Source organism: Euprymna scolopes, chromosome 20 (genome assembly GCF_053919585.1).
Source record: "Euprymna scolopes isolate OS-2025 chromosome 20, ASM5391958v1, whole genome shotgun sequence".
In the NCBI taxonomy this organism is placed as follows: domain Eukaryota; kingdom Metazoa; phylum Mollusca; class Cephalopoda; order Sepiida; family Sepiolidae; genus Euprymna; species Euprymna scolopes.
In genome coordinates this window covers 87,365,217-87,391,647 of record NC_136501.1, presented here as the reverse complement: position 1 = coordinate 87,391,647, position 26,431 = coordinate 87,365,217, and the positions used below count along the sequence as shown (strand labels likewise).

At 35.3% G+C, this 26,431-nt stretch overlaps 2 protein-coding genes across 3 annotated transcripts in view; both read left to right on the top strand.

The window, feature by feature from the left end:
- LOC145241532 (glutamine synthetase-like) overlaps nucleotides 1-1,189 on the top strand; it is a 59,682-nt gene extending 58,493 nt beyond the window's left edge. For both annotated transcript variants that reach the window (XM_080104577.1, XM_080104576.1), the window contains one exon: nucleotides 153-1,189. In XM_080104577.1, the coding sequence (XP_079960703.1) occupies nucleotides 153-438 (286 nt within the window). In that variant the 3' untranslated portion in view covers nucleotides 439-1,189. The remainder of the gene's footprint in view (nucleotides 1-152) is intronic.
- A 15,128-nt stretch (nucleotides 1,190-16,317) lies between these two features.
- LOC145241531 (glutamine synthetase 2 cytoplasmic-like) overlaps nucleotides 16,318-26,431 on the top strand; it is a 31,975-nt gene continuing 21,861 nt past the window's right edge. The window contains exon 1 of the mRNA XM_080104575.1: nucleotides 16,318-16,456. The gene's annotated coding sequence lies outside the window, so the exon portion shown is untranslated. The remainder of the gene's footprint in view (nucleotides 16,457-26,431) is intronic.

The window sequence follows — 26,431 nt, the reverse complement described above, 5'->3', positions numbered from 1 at the left end:
GAAGATTTTTTTCTTGTTTTGAAACTTGGATTTTTTTGTCACTTTGTATTCATTTTTACTGAAATCTCTACGCTTTACATTCATTTTCTTTTTGCATTTCTTTAGCATTTCTTTTGTAATATGAATTAATGATACAATATTTTTGTATTTAGATTCATCGAAGAAGCCATCGAGAAATTGCGAAATAAACATGACGAACACATCGTTCTTTATGACCCAAACGAGGGCAAAGACAATGCGAGAAGACTAATCGGTTCCCACGAAACGTCAAATATTAAAGACTTTTGCGCCGGGGTAGAAAACCGCCTTGCCAGCGTCCGTATTCCAAGACAAGTTGCCAACGAAAAGAAAGGTTACCTCGAAGATAGGCGACCGTCATCCAATTGTGACCCCTACATCGTCTGTGATCTTCTCTGCAAGACATGTATATTAGATTAAAGCGACGACATCGAAAGAGTCAAATTTAGATTACAGATCTATTCCTTTTCAAGGAAATATTCAAATGAATCTTTTAACAAAATATATTTCTGGAAATCTATTTTTTCTGGATATAGTAATAAGACTACATCTTAGAAGGTAGAAACTAAAAATAATATGCTAATAAGTTATGATCATGATAACAGCCGTCTTTTGTATTATTTGGATCATTCAGACTACTGGTCTCATCTTGCAACGTCTCAGCCGATGTAGCCTCCGATTTTCTTCAGTTCCAAAAGATATAAAGATGTAACCTCCGATTTTCTCGAGCTCAAAAAGATATAATTGCTCGTAATAACGGTCAAAGCGAAAGAATTAGTCCGAATTATTACAGCATATTAATCCACATCTCAAAGATTCAAGAGCATTGCTTTGTTTATTATGAAAACGCATTATACAAATATAGGTTAGAAATTTAGATGAAAATCTGAGAATTAAATGATGAGTTTGTTTTGATGAGTTTTGAATCATTATATTCGGAAAATTTATAAAATAAAGTTTGGATTTTGTTGGTTGAAATGAATGTTGAAATCACAAAACAAATATGGTCATCCAGGCGGAAACTACAACAGAGTAAACATATATATCGAATACTGAAGTCGTTTCGTGTTTTGAGCATCCGTGGGGAATCAGCAGAGCGATCCCTGTACATAACAAGCGTTGAAGTAAAATAATGTCAACATAACGAGCAATAAAAATTAACAACGTAAAATTCTTTTTGTTTCGAGTCTTTATTTGTGGTCAAACCTCGGGAAGAACTTTTGTAAGTGTTAGAAATTTTGTGCAGATGTGAGTTGCATTTGAGAAAAGTTTCGGTAAATTTATAAAATAAACGTTGACTTTTGTTATTTAAAATAGATTTCTAAAGCAAAAACAAATTTTGATAATTATGGCAAAACATTTGGGAACTACGACAGAGTAAACATTGATACAGTTGGTCCAAACGTTGTGAACTCTCGGCAGGGGACCGGAAGAGGAACCCCTGTATATAAAATGAAGTATTATCGGCACAACCAGCGATAGAAGTTAACAAGGTAAAATCATTTTTCTTTCGAGTATTTCTTTAGTTGGTAAAACCAGAAGAATAAAATATTCTTGAAAATTAAGTCACTGGCTGAAGAAATCAAGTAAGTTCTTATTTTAGTTTTATGTAAAGTGACAGCTTGGCGAGTTACAGCGTGGTCATGAATCACTTCAACGTAAATAATGACCACGTGATACATAACCAGAAAAGCAACGTCACATAATCACTTGATGAATATTACAGACATTCATACGTGGTGCTGCTAAAAAGAGAGGTAACCATTACATTATAGAAGAATATGTCGTTTATATTTATCCAAGTTTTATACTACAACGACATACATTGCATTTCTTAACATCTACCATTTTTAATTGTTTAAAAATATATTAAAACGAAATTAATCCTTAGGGATATTAGTTCTAAAAAGTAAAACTAATTTACCTGATTTTAGAAGTTAGACTTAAATAGTATTTAAGCTAGCAAATGGATCTTTGATTCTGCCTAGCCAATGAAATGCAGACATTTTTATTCCATGTCATTTAGATAGAATATTCTAATTGATTTAATCGATTGCATATTCTAGCTGTTAGGACAATTATTCAATAATAGAAATTTTGAGAAAAGCTTGTTACGAAAAAAAAAGTCAAAATGGCGTCTACATTCGCTGGGTATAATTCATACAAAGATATAATTTTTTCAACAAACATAATTTTTTCAACCAGTTGTTTAGATTTAGAAATTAAACGAAAAACAATCATCCTAGCTAAAGCAATCAACATTCATGTCTTCATTGACAATTTAATGATAATTTTACATTACCAGGCCGATGTAAACTGAGTACTTCTGCAGTTTAAAGCCTATTTTTCCATGAGTCTCGCCCTGCGACCGACGGAAATCGCTGGATTATACCGAGTGAGCAAAAAGAGACGCGAACGAGCAAACAAGTAAAAATTGGAAAAAAAAAGAAAGGAAAGAATTTAAAAGAAAAAGAATGGCAGTCCTAGCGTAGTATAAACACGCCAACCTCCCCATGTTAAGAACAACTTTTGGAATAAACACTCCTAACTTAGAAAGCCGTTCTTGATATGGAGAGGTTGGGGGTGTTTATTCCGAAAGCCGTTCCTGATAGGGGGAGGTTAGGGGTGTTTATTTTGATAGCCGTTCTTAACATTGGGGAGGTTGTGGGGTTTTTTACTATGCTAGGGCTATAAAAATACTAAAATAACTTTTCATACACAAACAAAACAAAAAATTCATTCATTTATTGCGAACTATTATCCTCATCTTTTTGTTTTTGTTTTAGTTGTTGTTTCACGACGTTTCGGCCAACTATTCCTCTGGCCTTCATCAAGTGGTAACCGTGACGGGACAGGAACTCAGAATCTTTTAACTGCATCCTCAGCAATTACTGCCTTCCATAGTTGTTGTTGTCTCACCACGTTTTGGCCAAGTAAGCCTCTGGCCAGTTCGGGTAGGATTGAAACCGCTATCTTCAGACAATTCTCACCTGGAACCGTAGAGATTCTATCCACTGCGTCCGTGGCACGGTGGATAGAGACGTTGAAGTTTATTTGGCCAAAACCTGGTGAGACGGCAACAACTATGAAAGGCAGTAATTGCTGAGAATGCAGTTAGGAGATTCGGAGTTCCTATCCCGTCGCAGTTACCACCTGACGAAGGCCAGAGGAATAGTTGGTCCAAACGTCGTGAAACAACAACTAAGATGGGGATAATAGTTCGCAATAAATAAATCAATGAATAATATGCATCTCAATAATGAATTCCAATTAATTAAAACAAAAAATATATTTGTTCATTAATTCAAAGGAACAAAACTTTTATCCCCCCCCAAAACAGAAAGAAACACAGTTGCCATAAAAATAAATATAACAGTAACATCTATGAAATTATTACGGTAGGTTGTTTGTTTTATTTTCTTTCTTTTTCTTTTTCGTTTTTTTATTGACTTCCGTTCGCTTGGTATAATCCAGCGGTTTCCGTCATCTGCCGGGCGTTGCCGGGTGTTGCCGGGCGTTGTCGAGCGAAACTCACAGAAAATGGGCTTTAAATTGCAGAAGTACTGTAAACTGATAAATGAAAACTAAGCTTATATTGCCTAACAGACAATGATATTTAATTTTTTCGATAGTTTCATTATTTAGGCGTGGGTTATAATGACGTAGGACGCCACATGTTTACTTTACAACTCGATTTATTTAAAAATTATTTTCCATTAATAGTTAAGGTTAGAGTTAGAAATATTAGGAAATGACAGGAGGACAACTTTTTGTTTTTACTTTTGTTCATCCACATCAAGGTATAATGCCACTTGAACGTAAGTTGCAACGATTTGGAACCATGTTTATAGGGAACTATGCAGACAGATAAAGAGGATGTCGGTTTACATTACATTTAAACCTCTGCATGTCAGTACAGTCAGGGAAGCAGGAGACAGAGAGGGGATTTCAAAGCCTAGCAGTTCAAAGAAAAAAGCTATTAGAGTAGAAGACTTTCCGGTGGGGGTGGGGCGTACATCGAAAGGGCCAGAACTGTAATGAGTTCAACAGAAGACGTTTCATTAAAATATTTATAAAACATGGACAGGGATGCAGTATTGGAGTGACGAGGAAAGAATTGGAGCTTAGTTGATAATGTGGGACCTAGAGATTGGATTTTTTAACCCTGTCCAAGATTAGCTGCCGATCTGTTACAGAATCGATTGTATTTTCGCAGCACTCCTTCGTTACTGAGGCGTATTATTAATAATGTGGTATGTTTTGCAATCCACAGCATGTAACATGATTTTATTTTTAACAAGTAAACAATTTTACAATAATAACATGAAAGTAACAACAGAAAATAATGGTGTATCAATTGTTACGACTACAATTCTTAACAACAAGAAAAAGCAAGAGGAAGAAAAGATAGGAGATATATATATCATAGTTATACACTGCAATAGTTATCATTATTACTACTATAGAGAGACGTCACGACTAATTGAGCTGACTACTCACGATGTGCCAACAAAACTGTTTACGTGATTAGCCGCCACTCGTATATTTTGATTAAGGATTTCCCCACAAAATATTCACAATATTATAGCGTATTTAGTTTTATTAAATGACTAAGCATACATCACATACTAATTTGACAATTGTATAAAATCTATTAAATAGCCAAGGCTACATCACATACTAATTCGCCAATGACATATATCAAATGACCAACCATATATCACATACCAAATAAACCAGCATATTTAGCTTCGGGATAAGCAAATGGTGGGGCCCCAGCCTAAAAATAATATTAAGGTAGAGTTATCTTCTTTTCAATCAGAAAAGGGACAGTTACTGCCCTTAAATTGAGGTTGTCCATGACATTGAGAGATAAACAAAAAATGCCTCCAACAAAGAAAATCATTATTTTATATCAACTTATTCAAAATCTAAATATATTTATATACAAGGTAACCAACATATCTTGTCCGTTTTTAAAGTGAAGAAAAAATAAAACAAAACAAAAAATGTGTAACTTATATTTAATCTTCGAAGTAATCGCTATGAGCATCCAGCACTTTCTACCAAGGTGTTGCCAGCTGTTCAATCCATCTTGCGGGATAACTTTAGGGATCTGGACGCAAAGAAATCCGCGAGGGCCTGGCAGAAGTCTGCTTCATTAGTGAAGGGTTTGCACGAAGATTATTATCTAAGAAGTGGAAGAGGTGGTAATCGGATGGCGTAAGGTCAGACGAATAAAGTGGATGGCACCAAGTTTCCCAACCAAGTTGCTGTATCGTATAGCTGATCACTCGCGTGACATGCAACCTGGCGTTTTCATGGAGGAAAAACACACTTTTACGATTTACCTTCTGGTGCAATGCCTACTGCAAGGTTTACTTCCCAAGATCTCCAGCTACAGTATAGCTGGAAATGTCTTCTCAATTATCAAATCATTTCTCTCTGATAGGTTTATAAGAGTAGTGGTTGATGGGCAGAAATCAGAAGCTCTCAGTATTCATGCTGGAGTCCCTCAGGGGTCCATCCTGGGCCCAACTCCTTCCTGATCTATATTAATGATCTTCCAAATCACATGCTTACAGCATTCATAGACATCTATGCTGATGACACTACTATCTATGGTAGCACATCTAAGACCGTAAACGACCAAGTACTCTCTGATTCTCTCTCCTCTTATCTTGAGCAAGTGGTACAAAGGGGAAAGAGGTGGTTTGTTACTTTTAATGCATCTAAACTCAAGCTTTTATCTTTACATCGTCAACGCTCTGATCCCCATCTGGCATCAATTGAAATGAATGGCTCTCGTCTTGGGGAGGCCTCATGTTTTGACAAGGTTCTGGTCTTGACCTTTACTCCTGATCTTAAATGGAACACATACATTAAGTCCGTTGCCAAGGCCGCTGGAAAATTGGTGGGATCCTTCTATCGATCCAGTAGATATCTCACTGCTGATGCAATTCTTTATCTATATAAGAGCCAGGTACGTCCAAGGATGGAGTACTGTTGCCACATTTGGGCAGGAGCTATTGTCTTGATAGAGTTCAAAATAGATTTCCTAGCATCGTAGGGGATGTCCTTTTCTCTTTCCTGCGATCTCTTTTCTCACAGAAGAGATGTTGCGAGTTTGTCTCTGCTTTATCGTTATTTTCATGGCAAGTGCACGGCTGAACTCCAATCTATGGTCCCCCTCGCCAAACTTTCACAAGAAACACCCGTCTAGCAGAAAACACTATCATCACTAATTTCCTCCACTCTTTATCTATGCCTAAACGTAGATTCCATGAGCAAAGCTTCTTTCTTAGAACTGCACGCCTGTGGAATTGTCTTCTGTTTTCCTGCTTTCCAGCTGACTACAATATGGTTGTCTTCAAGTCTAACGTAAAGAATTTTTTGATGAGCCGTTCCATATAAGTTAACAAATTTACCGAATTTCCATTACTAACGATTACTATATTGTCCAATTTCTACTGTACACTCTTTAACACTTATCCTCGAGTGGCCTCTTGGCCTTGATAAGTGGTGATGCCAATGTAAAAAAAACAAACAAAAAAAACATCATTCGATTGCTGCAAGTATACGTCCACAGTGACGGTTTGACGACCTATTCAGCAAATACAAGGTATAACTCTACGTCGGTGCATGGTCGATCTTGCTCTGTGAGGAACAGTATACTGAGGAGACAACGCTTGGGAGTTTCATACATAACCCATTTTTTATCGTTGGTTATCACTCAATTGAATAAGGATGCGGTGTAGTGGCAAGAAAGCAAACACCCTCGAACGAGCTCTTTAGACGCTTCAATTTTCTCATAACTGTCCGGCGTATGAGTAGTGTCCGAGCACAGTGCGCGTATTTTTTATAACGTCAGATGTTTCAGCTGTCTGAATTTGAAAACAATTGCTATACGCATTTCGTATATATTTCAACTTCATTCAATGGCTAATCAGACAAACGTATACAACCTTTTGGCTACATAGTAAAAAGGTGGTTCCAGAAGTAAGGCCTCCAAATCATATATATGCATATATATATACACATATATATATATATATGCATATATATATATGTATGTATGTATGCATGTATGTATATATGTGTGTGTGTGTGTGTGTGTGTGTGTGTGTCCGACGTTAGCTCGTAACGTTAAATTCCTTTAAAGGATGAAATAAAAAAAAACAGAAGAAATGGAGACGTGCATGCGAGTATTTTTTTTTCAATATAGTTCACTTCTTGTGAGTAAAGTAAAAAAAATAATACGCGAGTTGAAATCGAAACTAAAACCTTAAAAGAGTGATTCAAATACGATAACCATTAGACCAGCTTGCCACAGGCTTTAATAAGTTTCTCAAACCCCGTGAAACAGTTGATAAAAAGATGACCCCACGTACCAATTTTTCAATTTTGACTCCTTAGCAACCCTTTTTTCCGGATGAAAACCGATTAAAAAGTTTTCCACATGTCTGAATACCCTATACACCAAATTTCAAGTCTGTAGATAAAAATGTTCGGAGTGTATAGATTGAAAGTTGTTCTCACACACACATTTTCACTTTTATAGATATATAGATAACTACAATGAGAATCGTCAAAATTGGAAATATTTTCTAAATTTTCACCGTTACGAAATTAGCGTTTCTTTTCGACCGACTCTTTTTAAGCAAAATCACTTAAAGATTTCGCTTTCATTTTGATACAACTAAAACTACAAAGATGGTGTCCATTATTTTCATCAAAATTGGAAATATCTTAAAATTGTCACCAGCTATGGCCAAATAGCTCCACTGCTTTGTGGATGCCTTGAGAAAGGCAAAGACTAAGAAAGTAAACCCTGACAAAAAAAAAATCTAGTTTGGAGTCCGGATAGGCGGATTGTGAAACACTGCAACATCTTTTCAGCAACTCCTGCAGTTGCGCTGGCCCCGACCGTATTGGCTTGTCTTTCCATCAGACTTTGTTTGCAACGCCGATAGGGAGACACTGGTAACTCTGCAGACCTAGGTCTCCTTATCAACCGCCCTGACCTGCGTCCGGAAAGCCAATTTCATCTTCGAATTGTACAGCTACAGCAGGTGCTGCAGTGCACCAGACTAGACGAAGGAAACCATCGACTTAGTAGACGGAAGGTTGCCACCTTCAAAATGATTTAAAAGCTGATGAAAAGTCAGGTTTTACTGTTAATTTACTTATACGTGTTAAAGTTTCACATATTTCCCCTGTTAATTTTTTAAATCTTTTATTAAACCGATAGCAGCGGTCTTACAAGCAAACGTGCGCCGTCTATTAAATGTAGCAGCCATCATGCAGATCGACAATAAAAAAAATCAAGGATTGCCCCGTGTGTCGTCCATCGGAGATTGAACCCAGAGAGTTTCCCTTACAAGATAGAATCTTATAATTTTTGCGGGATGACAAGAATTCTCTTTTAGAATTTATTTTCCATGGGCGTATTTTATTTGAAGTGATCGCAGTGAAAAGTTGACGTGGCAAGTTTCAACCACGTCAGGTATTATTTTTTATTTGATTCTTGGAAGTACAAAACGCAGAGGAGGAGAAATAAGACAAGAGAGAGAAAACATCGAATGGGCTGTGATCCGTATTAATTTTGGAGTCGAGTATTTTCATGTAATTTAGTGAAATTTATTTTTAACAATCCCATGGAATTCAAAATAAAAACGCTACCCTAATAGAGTAATATATACGGCATAACCACGTTGGCACATTGGTTCTCGCAAGATCACTGAAGTTAAGCAACGTTGAGCCTGGTCAGTACTAAAATAGCTGACCATTTGGGAATACTATGCGCAGTACAGAGTGGTGGGACAGGACTGCTGCCAAAGGAAAAGTTAGGTAATTCCTTCTCTCCGCTAGTTTGTGGGAGACCCCTGAGTTAGGTCGAGAATCCACTTCACCCACCCACCCTCGATCAGGGTAACGTGAGATCATGGAGAGCAGGTGACTGATGTAATACAGAAGCAATCAGGAATAATTCTGCTTAGAGTTCCATATTATGCTGGGCAGAAGATCCCTTTGGGTACAATGGCCAGGACAATCGCCCAGTATGGACACTGCTCGGACAGAAAGAAACTGCAACCTACTGTCTTTACAACTGCAAAGAAAGCTGTGGCAATACATCAAACTCTTTCGAGAAAACAGCGTGAATGGATTTGTGAATAATGAGCAACCATGGATTCACGAAATAGATGAAGAAGCATAGCCGTTAATGCCTGAATCAGGCAGGACACAACTTGAATGAATCAGTTTTGAACTTTTGTAAATTAAGTGACAAAAAAGCGAATGCCACCTTCTAAATGGCCAAGTGTGTTTCATCTACTAAATGATTCAGCGGGTGACATTTACTAAATGACCAATTAAGTCTAGTACATATTTTAGTATTTACTTGTTTTTAGTTGCAACAAGATGCGTTAAACTGCTGGAAAGTGAGGGAAACTGACTGGATAAAAAAAGTAGTTTTGAACAGACACGTCAGCACTACTGACAGAGTTGTCTCGATCGGCAATAAATCATTTCTATCTTAGACGTTATCTCACAACATTTCGATCGATGTAACCGACCTTCTTCATTTGCGTCTATTTGAACTCGGAAACCTTAACGAAATTTCGAACTGAACTTTTTATTAAACTTCCGGGAGTTGATTGTTCTCATTTCGCCAGCCATGGCCAGGTTGAAGTCTTAATTTTTAACAATATTCTTAATATCGTACGTATTGAAGATTGAGCACTCAGCATCCAATCACTGTTACTTAGAACTGATTATTACTCGATCCATAAGGACCTGGGGTGCAACGGATAAAGTGTTAATTAATCCAAGCAGTACTTTAAATAATCAAAATAATACAAATTATCAACATCTCATCATGAAAATTCCGAAATATAAAATCAACACCTTCACGAAGGAGGACGTGATACCTGGTGGTGTACACTTCCTAGAATTGATGAAGACCATATCGATTTTGAGAAAAGAGAGCCTGGTGCTCTAAATTAACCTTTATATTTCGGAATGATTGCCGAAGACGTGTCCCCTAACGAAATCTATTTAGTCTCGGTCTTTACAAGACTAACGTCAATGTGCATCTCAGATCTACTTATTAATCATCTTTTGTTTTTTAGCTCCTTATATCAAGTGGCTTCATGCCTTGTCTGGGGGCGACTTCGATAAAATAAATAACTGAATGATCAAATGTTTACGATCTTTTGTTTATAAAATATGCATTTTGAATGGATTTTTAAATATACTTGGACTTTTAAGACCAAGTTGTTTTTATAATTATTTTATTAGTACATTAAAAAGCCTTCTGGGAAAAAAATCGATCCAAAAGCACATGCGGTTTCTTTTACTAACTCGGGTGTGGCTTCCTAACTTGTGACCGTATAAATTATTTCTTTTCGCAAACACGAAAAAGATTCGGATAATTTGATTTTTGAAAGGTCATGGATACTTTATTTAATGTTTACATTATTTACTGACAGTCACACCCAGCAACGGACATTCATATAAAAAAGAACGCGGTTTGTAGAAGGTTGTTTTGAAAATTGATATTGTGTAATGGAACCTCTTGTGTGTGTGTTTTTCTTCTGTAATAGCACTCCATTATTAGTCTAATTTCCTTTGCAGTTCACTTCCCCCTCCCTTCATTCTTTAGTTTGTGTCCAATCATATTTATTTGCTTATAGTTGATATTTTGTATTTCTGTTAGGCGAAATTGGATTGGCCAACATCGCAAGATGCCGACCAGGTTCACCATGCTGACTATAAAAGGAACCTCTGCCCATCATGAAATCCAGATTGTGGATGATTTGTAACAATACGGTAACTTGTAAAAATACGTACCGTTTTAACAACCCATCTTTTTGCAAGATTACATGAAATGCATTATGATTGGCATAAAATTTCGTATTTTACTGACTTATTAAAATTCGATATACACTTGTAATTTTTTTTTACATCGTTTTGGTTTCGTTTGTAGATGTTTCCTCTCTCGAAAATGATTATTGTTTCCTCCTTGCTGCAAATGAAGCTGTTCTCGAAACAACGTTCACATGATCGCAGTAAAATTGAACTTTGAAATATTTAACGAATAATCTTTCAACAAAATTACACATAGCAAACTAAAAATTTCCTTTCAAAGATCCGAATTTACTGAGAAAATAATCTGAGGTCGTGTTGATTCTGTGACGTGGATAATCGCGCGACGCTTGATATTCCATACGTAGGTTTTTAGTATGATATTTTGGTTTCAATGGGGAAATAGAGACAATAGTTTCGAGGAAGTAGATTCATTCAAGCAACATAGTTTTACCTTGAAGCTTTACAAGTTGCAGCGTCTAAGATTATGAGTTCGTTTTTTGCGTAATGAGGTTAAAAATATTTTGCAAGTCGCACATTTCTTAGAAATTTAACGTCTTACGGTCATGCAAAGTCACAACACTAGAAACCAAGGATTCAAGACTTATATTGTCATAACATTTAAGATGAAGATTTATTCGAACATTACCCAAACTTGCATTAAACACACTGCAATCAAGGATTCAAAATTTACGTCCTACAAACCTGGTGACATTTTTTCTTTCGGACAAGGGTCGTTATGACGTCGACTATAACTAGCTGGTAGGTCTGGGCGTCGCCGAGTTATTATTTCCGTCGTTACAGGCAGCACCCATCGTCGGCATTAAATGGCAAGGATCGCTTCTCTGTTGCCGAAAATTAACGATTGTATAATATATTGAACGCTGTAAAGAATAAGAGAACAACGCATCTTTTTATATAGAAGCATAGATCTTTTATTTTAACACTGGTGGAGCAAAACTGCTATGTGTTCGTCGCGCACGGAATCTAAGTTTCGATTGTTTAAAGCAATTATTATTCAATTACCTTTCTTTGTAAGAGAAAGAGAGTGAAAAGGAAGAGAGATATGCATACATAACAGGCTCGGTGACGAGTTTTATGAACAACTGTCAGTCTGATTGCATAAACAATCTCGAGTCGCAAACATCACCTATCAAACTGTTAAGTTGGCAGGCCCGACATTTTAGATGATCTGCCTTTGCTTGTCTCTGCGCATCTCTCCACAATTACAGAACAGTTTATCACCCATTGTGCCACACGTGCCAGACATGTATTTCGTTAAGTTAGAAAGTTAAGTTTCAGAAGTAAATAACTAGATAAAATAACATTAGTCTCTCTCTCCTTAGTCCATTCTACACAAAATAAAACCTTGAATAAAAACCAGAAAATGTCACCATTGTGTCATCTTTCTGTATATGTAAAGAAACGACAAACGACTACGAAAAGAAACTGCAAAGTCAGTAATGGAGAAGAAAAATAAGAAAAAAGGTAATTCATATTTTATATCTATTACAGACATTTAATTTGTCGCTGACTATTAGGAATAGAAGTAGAAGATAGAATGAATTAAACGCGAAAGCTGTGTAAAGGAAAAGAGAGCAGAAAAGCTTGCATAAATAACATTTTGTTCATGAAAACATTACGTAAAAATCCTGTTGAAATGTACTAAAAGTCCCCAAAACTAAAACAACCTCGTATTTTTTTCGCTTGTTTTTAAAATGAATATACATAGCATATGAAACGTAATTGTCAAGAACGCACAATAACATTTTTTCTGACATCGTAATATTCAGATGTTTTTTGAAAAATATCTGTTGATGTAATCTTTTATCAATGGGCCACATTAAATCCATGTCTAAATTAGGTTGAGGGACATGCGTGGATGCTTCAATTGTCCTATATAACTGTGTTTTCGTCCCATTAATTATTGCTACACGTGTAATGCGATTCACCGTGATATTTAGAGGTGTCACCAATATGATAATTCAATTGTAGGAGCGCATACCTCCGCCAACTCACAAACAAGTTATTAGAATCATAGTTAATGCTATCAACGAGTATGAAATCCATACATTAAATTTGTAAGAATATCAGATTGTGACCAAATTGTGGGTGATTATTAATATTTGCATTATATAAACATATTACGATTTGCATATTTATATAATAATGTTATCCCTTTAATATTTTTTATAGAATAATCATGTTTATATTGGCATGAATTATCGTATTAGTATAAACTTATATTAAAATTATTATAAAATTATCACATTAATATTGGAATCAAATTATCATGATTTTTGTCATAAATTACCATATTAATATTGACATAAAGTTGTATTAATATTGGCATAAAATTATCATATAAACATTAGCATAAAATCATCATTTTAATATTGGTATGGAATTATCATATTAATATTTGTATAAAATTATCATATTAATATTGCCGTAAATGACCATATGATTTTAGCGTAAATTTATATTAATGTTGGCAGAAACGTGTAATATAAATATTTGCATAAAGTCATATTAATGTTAGAATAAAGTTATTTTAATATTAACATAAAATTATCATATAAATATTGGTATAAAATAATAATATACATATTTGCATAAATTATCAGATTAATATTTTCATTTGTATGAAATTATCATATTAAATATTGGCAAAAAGTTGTATAAACAATGGCATAAAATTATCATATAATGTTTGGCATAAAATTGCATATTAATATTAGCATTAAATTATAATATAAATATTAGTAAAAAATTATAATATTGGCATAAATTACTATATTAATATTGGCATATTAATCATATTATTTTTCGTATAATACTGGGTGACCCCCAAAAAGCGGGCCCGTGTACACTTTATGTGATATCCATTATTTATTCACCGATTGCCCTTATTTTACAGGACATTGCAGAATCAACAACCGTGAGTACACCAAGACCCCAGTGGAAGCTGGGACAAAGAATACACTGTGTTAAATGTTACTACAAGACAGGCTCATTTAAGAAAACCCAGGACAGTTTCATGCGTCAGTTCGAATGTGAAAAGGCTCCATCCAAAAGCAGAATTCAGAACTGGGTGGACCACATCGAGAAGTATGGGACCGTGGAGAACCTCAACGCCGCCAGAGAGAACCGTCCAAACCACTCGGGACGTCCCAAGAAGCGAACAGTCGAGCTTGTCGAAAGAGTAAGAGAGTCTCTTCAGCAGAGTCTGAAACGCTCTGTGGGTAAGCGAAGTCAGTCCCTCGGTATGTCCCGTGAGACTTGCAGGAGAGTGCTGGTGAACGATATCAGGGCTTACTCATACAGAATACAGACACTGCAGACCCTTACAGCCTCAGACAAGAAGCAGAGGAGGGCTATGACAGTCAAAATGCTCGAGAAGATCGAGGAGACACCAAGTTTCCTTAACCTCGTTTGGACCTCAGATGAAGCCCACTTCCATCTTGATAGAAAGGCGAACTCCAAGACAAATGTCTTCTGGGGGTCCTCCAGACCCAATGAAGTAGCCACCAAGCTCCTACACTCTACTAAGTGCACGGTGTGGGCTGCAATCTCGGCCAGAGACATCATCGGACCAATCTCCATCGAAGAATCTGGCGCAGCAGTGATAGTCACCAAGGAGCGGTATGTGGAGGTCCTCAAAACCTTCAAGAGTGAGCTCCAGACCATCTACCCGTCGCTCATGAGCAAGTTCTGATTCCAGCAGGACGGAGCAAGTTCTCACACCTCAAACCTGTCCCGAGATTGGCTGAAAGAGAACTTCGGAGGCCGAGTGATCAGACTCAAGACTGATTTTAGCCCGGACCTAAGCCCCCCAGATTTTTTTTCCTTGGGGCTATCTTAAGGACAGAGTCTACTCAGGGAAACCTAGAACCATAACGGAACTTAAGGAAGCCATCAGGGAGGAGATGAGAGCCATTGCCAATTCGGTCTGTAAGATGGTTGTTTTTGTTTTACGGCATATCAACCCTTTTCGAGTTATTTAATGCCGAATCCAAAGATTTGGATGAAAACATTTTTAATAGAATATATTTGTTTTCAAGTCGGTTTCTATTTAACCCAAAGTTGGGACCCTAACAGGTACTATCACTCCGGATCAGAGTGGACTTGGGAGCAATGGTAATTAAAGGGTGGCTCCACACTCTCCAAAGCCCACAAGCTGGGGCCTTACCATTGGATATATTATTATCATAATAGCTACACCCAGTCACGCGTTTCTATGGCTCAGTTTATGGTTGAAATAACCTAGTAAATCAAAAATGCGAAATATGAAACGTTGGACATCTGAAACGAAATACGCGTATTTGCTATCGAAAATTAGTTTATTTTACTGGAATTTACATACAAGTAACGAAATAAAGTATTTTGTATGTATAATGACAAGCATAAATGTTTAACTGGAAAACGTCAAGTATCATGCTTCAGTTGTGTTCTAAACAGAACCATTCAAGTTGGACTCGAACCTGTCATATCAAAACACCTATTGTTGATTTTATATACATGGCCTTACTGCTTGCTCGATGATAACAGCTGGAATTTCAGTTTAAAATTTAAAAAAAAAGACAAGCATCATGGTGTAATTTTGCTTTAAACATAAATATTCATTTCGAACGCTTGCCTGTCATATCAAAGACCATACTATTGATTTTATATGTCGGACATTTCGACTTGTGCGGTAATAAAACTTCTCAAATGCACTCGTGATATTAAACTGTGTAAAGTGTTAATACGGTAAAAAGCAGCTGTTTATTCTTTCATCAGATTATTTCGATTATCGATTACTGATACTTATCGAAGATATTCCAATACAAAACCTATCTAAGAATACTGCCAAGCACATACATGTGGAATTTCATAAAAATCGGCCCAGCCCTTTTCGAGTCCATAGCGAACGAACACACACACACACACACACACACACATACACAAATATATATATATATATATATATATATATATACCGACGTGGCTATTATAACACGTCATTATTGATTAAATCATTTCTAGTATCCCTCCTTCTTTCTCCTTCTCCCTCTCTCTCCCTCCCTGTATGTATATATATATGTGTGTTTACTCTATTCACTAATTATTCGCATCCATTTGTCACCTAAGATTTTTCCTTCTTTTTATTCTTTGTGAATAAAATCTAAAATAAATAAACAAATAAACACAAAACAACAGATGTTTTTGTGTGAATATTTGTTATCTAAGAAAAATCCCTAATGACTTTCATGCATAATAACCACATTTTCAATTGCTCTTTATTAAATAGACGGACTATAATTTTATTGTGCGCCCGCACCCATTCTCTCGCTAGGATTCAACCAATAGAAATTGTGCATCTATAACAATAACTTCGAATACAAAAGGAATGAAGATCGATTAAATCGAGAGGGGGGGAGTATTATTTAAAGGTAAAAAAGGGGAGGGACTATCAATTTTGACGAATGCATATAAACCGATCGTAGGTCACGTCGGTGTCGCAGTTTGAATGAGGCTTGAAGTGAGGATCATTTAAAGCCGCTCCGTTTCATTTACAAAATAACTGAAGGTAAGCAGTTTACTTACTGAAATTTGTTTTTTCTTTTTTATTAGTGTATACCTATTGCCAACAAACAACGAAGAAAACATGCTTCGCCAGTGTTTTCACACTCACTATTTATCTAGATATTCAGAAAATTAACATCTATACTGATGACACCGCTCTATCTGCTGCTGCTGCTTCTCGCTCATCTTTCTTGGATCTATTGGAATGTCCTTTTGCCTTCAGAGAGTCTCATGAATGCCTCTTTCCTCGATAAGAAATGGACTCTGAAACATTACGGTCTTTCTTGGAGTTCATAATCTAGAAGTTGACCTAGGTTAAGTTTTGAATTCGGGTACGAAAATGTTTGTTTCGCTTAATCATGTTAAGACTAAGCTCATGTCTTTCAATCGTAGGCGTGTCCCTTTTCCTCTTGAGATTTTCATGGATGGTTTTCTTGGAGTTCATATCGCTCTGTTTGCATTGCATGAAGTCGGTTCTCTCTATCGCTCTCAATAGTTTGTCACATCTGAAGCTATTCTCTATTTCTACAAAAATAGTTTGTCACATCTGAAGCTATTCTTTATCTCTACAAATCTACTATCAATGGAATAACTGTTGCCAAATTTAGGCGAGTGAATCTCTGTCCAATTTGAGGATTTTTTGATAAAGTGTAGAAAACCTATCTGTAATTTGATTGGCACATTTATCATTTGTAAGGACATTAAAAAAAACCTACTATTGATTGATTAAAAAAAATAATCAACCTAAACAAGACACATTGCCACTAACTCGTTAGGGATTGAAATGATAGGAATCATATTTATGTATACTTTTCGTCAAAAATTACGGAAAAATATTATGCTCCGCTAATGTTTGCATGCGCTCTTTATGAAAATGCATTACTAAAATATAAATTAAAATAATCACGGTTGTCATTTCTGATGACCTAAAGTAAAACTCCAACTTTTGTCTTATATATATATATATATATATATATATATATATATATATATATATATATATATATATATATATATATATTACCTTTTTCACCCTCAAAAAGCATATTATCGCTGAAATGTAAAGGATTGCTCTGTTATAGGAGCAGGATTTACTGGAGGCAATCTGGTTAGGAAGATGAATTGCAAAATGTTTGTTTACATTAATGGAAGATTTCTTTTCGAATTCATTTCAAGCGATGAAATACATCTGAAGTGATTGTCTTTTTTTTTTTTATTGGAGTCACCTAATATTAAGGGTCGGAAGCCACTCGAGTGTACGGTAGTCAATGGGACAATATCGCTGTAATACTGGAAATTTGGTCAATTGGATTACTTCAGGGGACAGCTCATTAAGAACTTGTTTATATTGAACTTAAAGACGACCCTATTGTAGTCAGCTGGAAAGCAGGCAAACGTAACAGTTTCATAGGCGGAAAGAAACTTTGTTCATGGAATCTATGTTTAGGATTAGGCACAGGTAAAATGTGGGGGAAATTATTGATAGCGGGTTCAGCTAGACGAGTATTTTTCTTGAAAGTTTGGCAAGAGGGAGCCATAGATTGGAGCTCGGGCGAGCACTTGCCATGAAAATTAGAATAGAGCAAAGCCTGAAATTTATTTGCTTTTTCATTTCATTTTTCATTTGTAAATGTGGTTTTGGGTTGGGGCCACGAAAAAAAAACACCTGTTTACTAACTTTCTTGTGACAGCATGGCAGTACGTATATTTCTTAATACGCAAATAAATACACGCATTAAAAAAAAAATATTGAATAATTTATTGTCAAAAAAGACAAACAATTCGATCTTAGAACTATTATTTATATGTCCCCCCCTCCAGTCATTATCCCGCTCCCCATTGAAACACCATTAGATATGGATTTAGCTCCCTTAAATAGGGATGCGAGAATTATGGATGGATGCAAAATTTGCAGTGATCGGACAATCAACATTTTCTAGTAGTGGTGGCTCAAGCGAACTGTGTGTAGGCGAACAAATCCCCTCCCAAAAAAAGTAATGCCTGGGAGGACGCCCCTCCCCTCCAGGGCCGAACAGAAACATCTGATTCCAGTTGGAGAAACCGGGTACCTATGCCGAAATGTAGAAACAGATACTACACTAAGAATTGTTTAAACACAGATAAACACATTTTCTTACAGATTAGTCACTAGGCTATCGAAAGCGTATCTCTCCGTATGGCGGGGTCGTGGGTCATCCTCTGTTTATTCTAATCTTGACTAAACGCATTTGACAAATTCGTTAAAGCATTTTTCCTTTCATTCTTTCATCATTTCACTATTATTTGACAGTCACCACAATACCACATTCACTATTTATTCTAATCTACTTAAAACATTTCCTTAGATCGATTTCATTTACAAGACAAATTTGCAATTTAATTTGGCAGTTGTGGTGATTCCTTAGTAAAAACCGTGTCCAACTGCTGAATTGTATCTGCCCCAAAGACTCATAAAATATAAATCCTAGTGCTGACAAATATTTTGAAAAAGAGAGATAGTTTCAATATGAGTGATTGCTCTCCTTTGCATGTTACTGAGACAACAACAACAACAACAACAACAACAACCACAATCCGAAAAGTAGGACAATTTTATGTGTGAATCAATATATTGCGTCATTTTGACTCGCCGAAATTTTTAAGATTATTTTGCTTTTCCACGATTAAAACAGGTTTTAAGGATTGAAATACTTGCAGGTTGTCTGTGTCCTTAACGAAAGTGACGCCACAGGTTTCTAACACGTGACACTCAGTCACCAGTTCATGCTATTTTCGGCTTTCTATTTTCATAATGTTCGAATATATTTCATGGTCTCTCAAGCAAGCAACACGTTCAAACTATTACAATTCGTGATAATATATAAAATTTCTTTAAAATGCACTTGTGATGTTAGGCTGTATAAGGGCGTTAACTTTGGTCAAAATCATACCGTTCTTTCTTTAGTCGAAATTTTCGATCATCGATTTTCGATACCTGTCGGAGGCATTTCAATATAATACGCATCTAAAACACTCCATGACACGTAAAGTATATTTATCTGACATTAAAAAAAAATCGACCCAGCCATTTCGGTGTCTATAGAGAACGAACATACACACAGACATACACACACATATACATATGATGATTGCAACGTCTTGTCAGACGAGTGCCACTCCCTCAGACACTTGAAGTCTATGAGCCCAAAAATGACTTCCATCGCCACAGGACCATTTTTATAGACAAATCCCTGAGGGAGCATCTATATACAGATGATGTTACAGTCTTAGCTTTGTACGACAGCTAAGTCTCTCTCTCTCTTTGTTCAAAATGTTGAGATCCAGCAATAAACAAGAGCAAGATAGCCAGCAACAAGTTAAACTGCAGACCAGCTTAATGCGGGTACTGGTCACCCGCTTTATGGTTTTTTAAATCAAAGATTTGCTTCTCCTAGAAAGGTTGCCTTCACCACGGCTTACGGGAACCCTCTCCACCCCAACACACATACATACACACAAATACACATGGTGCTAGTTGGCCGTTGACACCGAAAAAGGGTTCATTCGCCCTTTGGAAGGTCTTGTTTTTAATCGTTCAGGGAGACTAGCCACCCTCCTCACCAAACAAGTTTAGTGGGGGAACCAGTTTAGGCAGGTAGTACTGGGTTTCATGGTACCAGTAGCATATGACATGACCTGACACAATACACACACACACACACACACACGCACACACACACACGCACACGCGCGCGCACACACACAAACATACACACACACACATACACACACACACATATATATATATATAATTGTTATAATTCTTTTTCTAGCCTTTGCAAATGATTCAAATTTTAGTATGTTATTACGGATGATAACGATTAATTCCAGCTTTTCACAGTTGTTATTTCTAACAAATATTAGGTTTTAAAATTGTGTTCCTTAGTTTTGGATGCTATTGTATAAGGATTTAATGTCGAGGCTGTTTATAGTCTTATTTTTCAGATTAAGGCTTTTTTATTTTTATTTCATTAAGTCACCGGAGTTTTTATACGGGAATTGCTGATCGTGCATCACAATGGATATATATCACAAAAGTGGCATATATATTGCAATATGTCTCACACACACACACACACACACACACACACACACACACACACACACAAAAGTGAGACATTACACACGCTGAGACAGAGTTCAAAAGGAGGTTTTAACCTAAATGGTTTTGCATTGTCTTTAGCCTCGTCCATTGCCGCCATGTTGCATTCCTTTGCTTGTTTAACAAGTGCTTCCGCAGAATGTGTCCGACGAACTTATTGCACGTGTACTCCTCAAAGTAAATAACTCCGATAAAGCAGCAAATTTGTATGTCTTCACTGTCTCCAAACGTGGAACAGCCTATTGCAATTCCCTTCAAATCATTAGTCTCACCGACTGGACCAACATGCAGAAATGTAAACGTAATGAAAACAAAGATCTTGTTGCTCAACTTCCCACTAGGATGTCCACTATACATTGACCCCATAATCACAGTAACGCATTACGTCTCGGTAGCAATGTAGCTTAAATTACGCCGCTAATAAATTACGGCACAAATAAATTATGTCACTAATAAATTACGCTGCTAATAAATTACGGCACAAATAAATTATGTCACTAATAAATTACGCCGCTAATAAATTACGGCACAAATAAATTATGTCACTAATAAATTACGCCGCTAATAAATTACGGCACAAATAAATTATGTCACTAATAAATTACGCTGCTAATAAATTACGGCACAAATAAATTATGTCACTAATAAATTACGCCGCTAATAAATTACGGCACAAATAAATTATGTCACTAATAAATTACGCTGCTAATAAATTACGGCACAAATAAATTATGTCACTAATAAATTACGCTGCTAATAAATTACGGCACAAATAAATTATGTCACTAATAAATTACGCTGCTAATAAATTACGGCACAAATAAATTATGTCACTAATAAATTACGCTGCTAATAAATTACGGCACAAATAAATTATGTCACTAATAAATTACGCCGCTAATAAATTACACTGCTAGTAAATTACGCCGCCAGTAAATTAATGGTCGAACTTGAGTAGATTTTAATTATATAATCAACCATGTTATAGTCAGCTGGTAAGCAGTTCTACGATATCAAAAATTACTAGGGAGGCAGGGATATTAGCATAAAAGTAAAATACCTGTCATTCTAGAATTTGTCAACAAGGTCATGGCCACAAGTCACACAATTTCAAGACCGCGAAAGGATTGTTAACGCATTCATAATGCTAGACATTTAGTTGACCTTAAAATCACAGAAAAAAACAAGGTCATACTCAACAAACATGCCATATAAGCCACAGTCATTTTAAACGGTGAAAACATCGATGAAATTGACAGCTACATCTATGTAGGGAAGATGGTAAGAGGAGATGCTGATATCATGTTTGAAATTAAATGATAAATTGCACTTGGAATGGTCAGCCTTTTCCTAAGTAGATAACATTATGTAGAGCATAAAGTCTATTATGAACGTTCAACGGAAAAGGTTCAATGAGTACATCATATGATGCGAAACATGAGCATCTAACGCAAGGACAGAAAAGCTAAGAATGACATAACGCAAAACGAAACGCATTATGCCCGGCATCAGTTTATGTGAAAGAAAAAGGAACACCTGGCTCCGACAGAAAATTGTAGTAGACCACATTTTCATTACGATATAAACGATTAAACATAAATGATCAAATCACCTTTCGAGATATATAGACAACAGGTGGACATCTCGAGCGATAGAATGAGCCTCGAGGAAATGGAAGAAAAGTAAAGGAAGGCAATCCCTCTAAAAACAAAAAAGTATAGTTGAGAGACGACAACAACAGTCACTGGGCCCTGCGTGACAAAGCTAAACCAGTGATATAATAAAAAGCCAACCAGGGAACGGTTCCAACCCCAGAAGTGATCAAAACTAAGCTGAAGACGACATTAATGATGTTGATGATGGTTAATAATAATCTATATATCTATAATGTTGAGTTTTTCTCGCTTTGACATTGATAAAAGACTACTTTTTATTTTTAAAAACTAGCGGGTGGCGTACCCGGCGTTGCTCATTCGTAAAATACGCTTAAATATGATATCAAAATTTGTCCAGATTTCGCATATATTATTGTAGAGTCGTGATTTGAAAAGTAAAAAAAAGTATTTGGGTGCCATCAGCTAGAATCGAAACCGAAAGCAAAACTGTAGCATTCAAAGCAGGTGACGTTACCACTCTACTAACGTCACTTGCATATGAACTGAATAAAAATAAACTAAGATAAATGTACAAAATGTATAACGATTTTTTTCAATTTTGACCCCTTTTTTACCCTTTAAGAACTATTTTAACTGGCTAAGGGCCCATAAATGAACGGTCCATAAAAATCCAATCATTTGAAGCCCCTAGCGCCGTTCTGCGACTTTTAGTTTCGGGAGAGTTTGAAAATATGGAGACAGACAGACAGACATAGGACAGACAGACATAGTAAGTTTTATAAATAATATTAGTGGGGGGGAAGGCACCCGGTTTGCCCGGTCGTAAAATATGCTTAAATATGATATTTTAATTTGACCAGATTTCATATATCTCTACTATTATATAAAAATCACTTTGTGTGTGTATGTGTGTGTATGCATGTGTGTGTGAGTTCCTTCCCCATAGGTTCCGAAACAGCTGAGTCTATCTTTTGAAAATTTCACACAAAGCTAATTTATATGTCTGACAGTGTTCTTAGATATGTTTTGTATAGAAATCCATCCGATAAGTATCACGGATCAAGTGATCCCGTGTTCAATCCCGGGTATACCTCACCATTTTATTTTGATTTTTTTCTTATTAATGAGTTCAATTTACAATAAAGAATAAGTACTATTTAAAATCGGCGCAAATCATTTCTCCGTTTTCATATTTTAAACTAAACATGAATCAGAAGTAACTTTTTAGGACATTCGTCGTCAAGCCCACATATCGATTAACGTGATATTCTAAAGATACAAAGACAGAATTTATCATTATATATATTTTTGTTTAATTAGTTTACCGGGCAAATTATTTCTCGTAATATATAATATTCAATAGAGGATTGATTCTATAATAATACATATACAATCTGCATAAATTAAAATAATATGTTTAAGCATATCATACGACCGGGCAACGCTGGTCATCCAGCTAGTATTATTATAGTCGTGATTTCAAACGTGAAAAACAAGTATTTGGGTGTCATTAGCTAGAATCGAAATCGAAAGCAAAATTGTAGCATTCAAAGCTGGTGATGTTACCACTGTACCAACGTGACACAGAAATAAACTGATTAAGATGAGTGTAAAAAAATGTATAACGATTTTTTCAATTTTGGCCCCTTTTTGACTCCTTAAAAACTATTTTAACCGGCTAAAGACCCATAAAACTCCAATCACTTGAGGCCTCTAGCGCCGCTCTGCGATTTTTAGTTTCAGTAGAGATAGAGTTTGGAAATATGGAGACAGACAGACAGGCAGACATAGTGAGTTTTATAAATTAAACTTAAAAAAACAACAAAAAATTTTTAATGACCGTTTTGGTAGAAAAATATTAACTGATGTCTGCCCGCTGCCACGACTAGAGGTATGTGAGCGATAAAAGTGAAAGTAGAATCAGGGAAACATCAGCTTCAGGAGAACCAACAAGATATTCCCTCTGATAGGCTTTAAAAGGGTCTTAAATCTATTAGGTCTGACATTATCTTCGAAGCTCCAGACTTTGTTCCATTATTGACATGTTGCATTCTTGTGTTTTTTTACAAGTACTTCAATGGAATATGCCCTGATGAACTTATAGTACTGGTGTCCCCTCGATGTAAATACCCCCGAATAACTCAACAATCAGCAAAATTTCACCCTACACTGTTTAGATCCTCTAATACTGGAAAGTCGTTCTACTCTTTCCTTAAATTGCTAGGTTTCGGAATTCGCTCCCTGCTCCCTGTAACCCTAAATGTATCAACATGCAGAAATTTAAATGTATGTGAACAGACACCTCGCTGCATATGCCTGTATAGATCTGAATTCACAATAGCCATTTACGTGTCAATGTCAGTGTGTTTTGTTGGAGGTGAACCAAACTAAAAGCCATACCCTGTTGGGCCGGATGTGATCGAATTATTTGTATCGTGTCAAAATGTAATCGTGACCACCAGACTTTTCTCCCTGCACTACAAATTTCCAGGTGCGCTCGTGATGGTCGCGTTACATTTTAAATAGTATTTTAATCGCCATATGATCATCGAGGTGGAACAGAGCGACAACTTTTTGATGAAACGCGTCAACGATCATCTAAAGAGACCAAACCCTTCTTCAATCTTTTTTTTGTCGTATTTTTATAAATTTTTATAAATTTTTATAAATTTTTTATAAATGTTTATAAATGTTTATAAATTTTTATAGATTTTTATAAATGTTTATAAATTTTTATAAATGTTTATAAATGTTTATAAATTTTTATAAATGTTTATAAATTTTTATAAACTTTTATAAATGTTTATAAATTTTTATAAATGTTTATAAATTTTTATAAATTTTTATAAATGTTTATAAATTTTTATAAATGTTTATAAATGTTTATAAATGTTTATAAATTTTTATAAATGTTTATAAATTTTTATAAATTTTTATAAATGTTTATAAATTTTTATAAATGTTTATAAATGTTTATAAATTTTTATAAATTTTTATAAATGTTTATAAATTTTTATAAATTTTTATAAATTTTTATAAATGTTTATAAATGTTTATAAATTTTTATAAATTTTTATAAATGTTTATAAATTTTTATAAATGTTTATAAATGTTTATAAATTTTTATAAATGTTTATAAATTTTTATAAATTTTTATAAATGTTTATAAATTTTTATAAATGTTTATAAATTTTTATAAATTTTTATAAATGTTTATACATTTTTATAAATTTTTATAAATGTTTATAAATTTTTATAAATGTTTATAAATTTTTATAAATTTTCTCCCCCACGACCCAGCTCTCACTAATTTCCCGTATCTTAAAAAACCCCATTTCCCCCTCTAAATGACGTCATTAGTGTATGTCCCTAAGATATTCACTTTATGTTTTTACGTCATTATTTCTAAGTTGTCAACTAAATTGTTATGACAATATTTTTAAGTAATCATTCCTAAGTTAATGTAAATAAATATATATTCTAAATATCTTTATTCTAAAACATATTTTAGCTGCCACCGACCAGCACACCTTTCACTATTAAACAACCACGCTTATGTCGATCGAAATGAAATCCCTTCAAAGTAATCTCCCCCGGCTACAATGCATTTGTTGTACCGTTCCAATAACTTCTGGAAGATCCAGTGGGAGTCCTCTTGTGTGCGCGTGTCAATGACATTCGAGACAGCCCTTTTCATCTCTTCAATTGCCTCATAACGACAGCCTCTAAGGTTTTCCTTGAGCTTGGGAAATAACCAAAAGTTACAAGGAGCAAGATCTAGACTATAGGGAGGTTAAAAATCTGTTTTTATGCCAATAACAACGTCTTTCTTGTTGATCTTCTCTGAGCTCCCTTGTAAGTCAGATTATGTGTGGCTATGAAGGTTTATCTAAAAACCGTACAAGCTCTTATTTTTTATGGAAATATCTTATTTTTGTTGGAAATAGTTTATTTTTATGGAAATATCTTATTTTTATGGAAATATCTTATTTTTTTTATGGAAATTGCTCCAGACATAGGGTGTAAGCAGCTAAATAAAATGGTACTACAGATCAAAATCTATCGAATTACAAATATTATATGGTTGAGATCGGACCCCGGAAAAAGCAATTCTTTTTCCTTTGTCAGAAACATCGCTCATGGAATGTGAGGAGGAAAAGACAAAATAAGGGAAGCGGGAGTTACGGAACTGCCGGAAGTAAACCCAAAGTCCACTTTATAT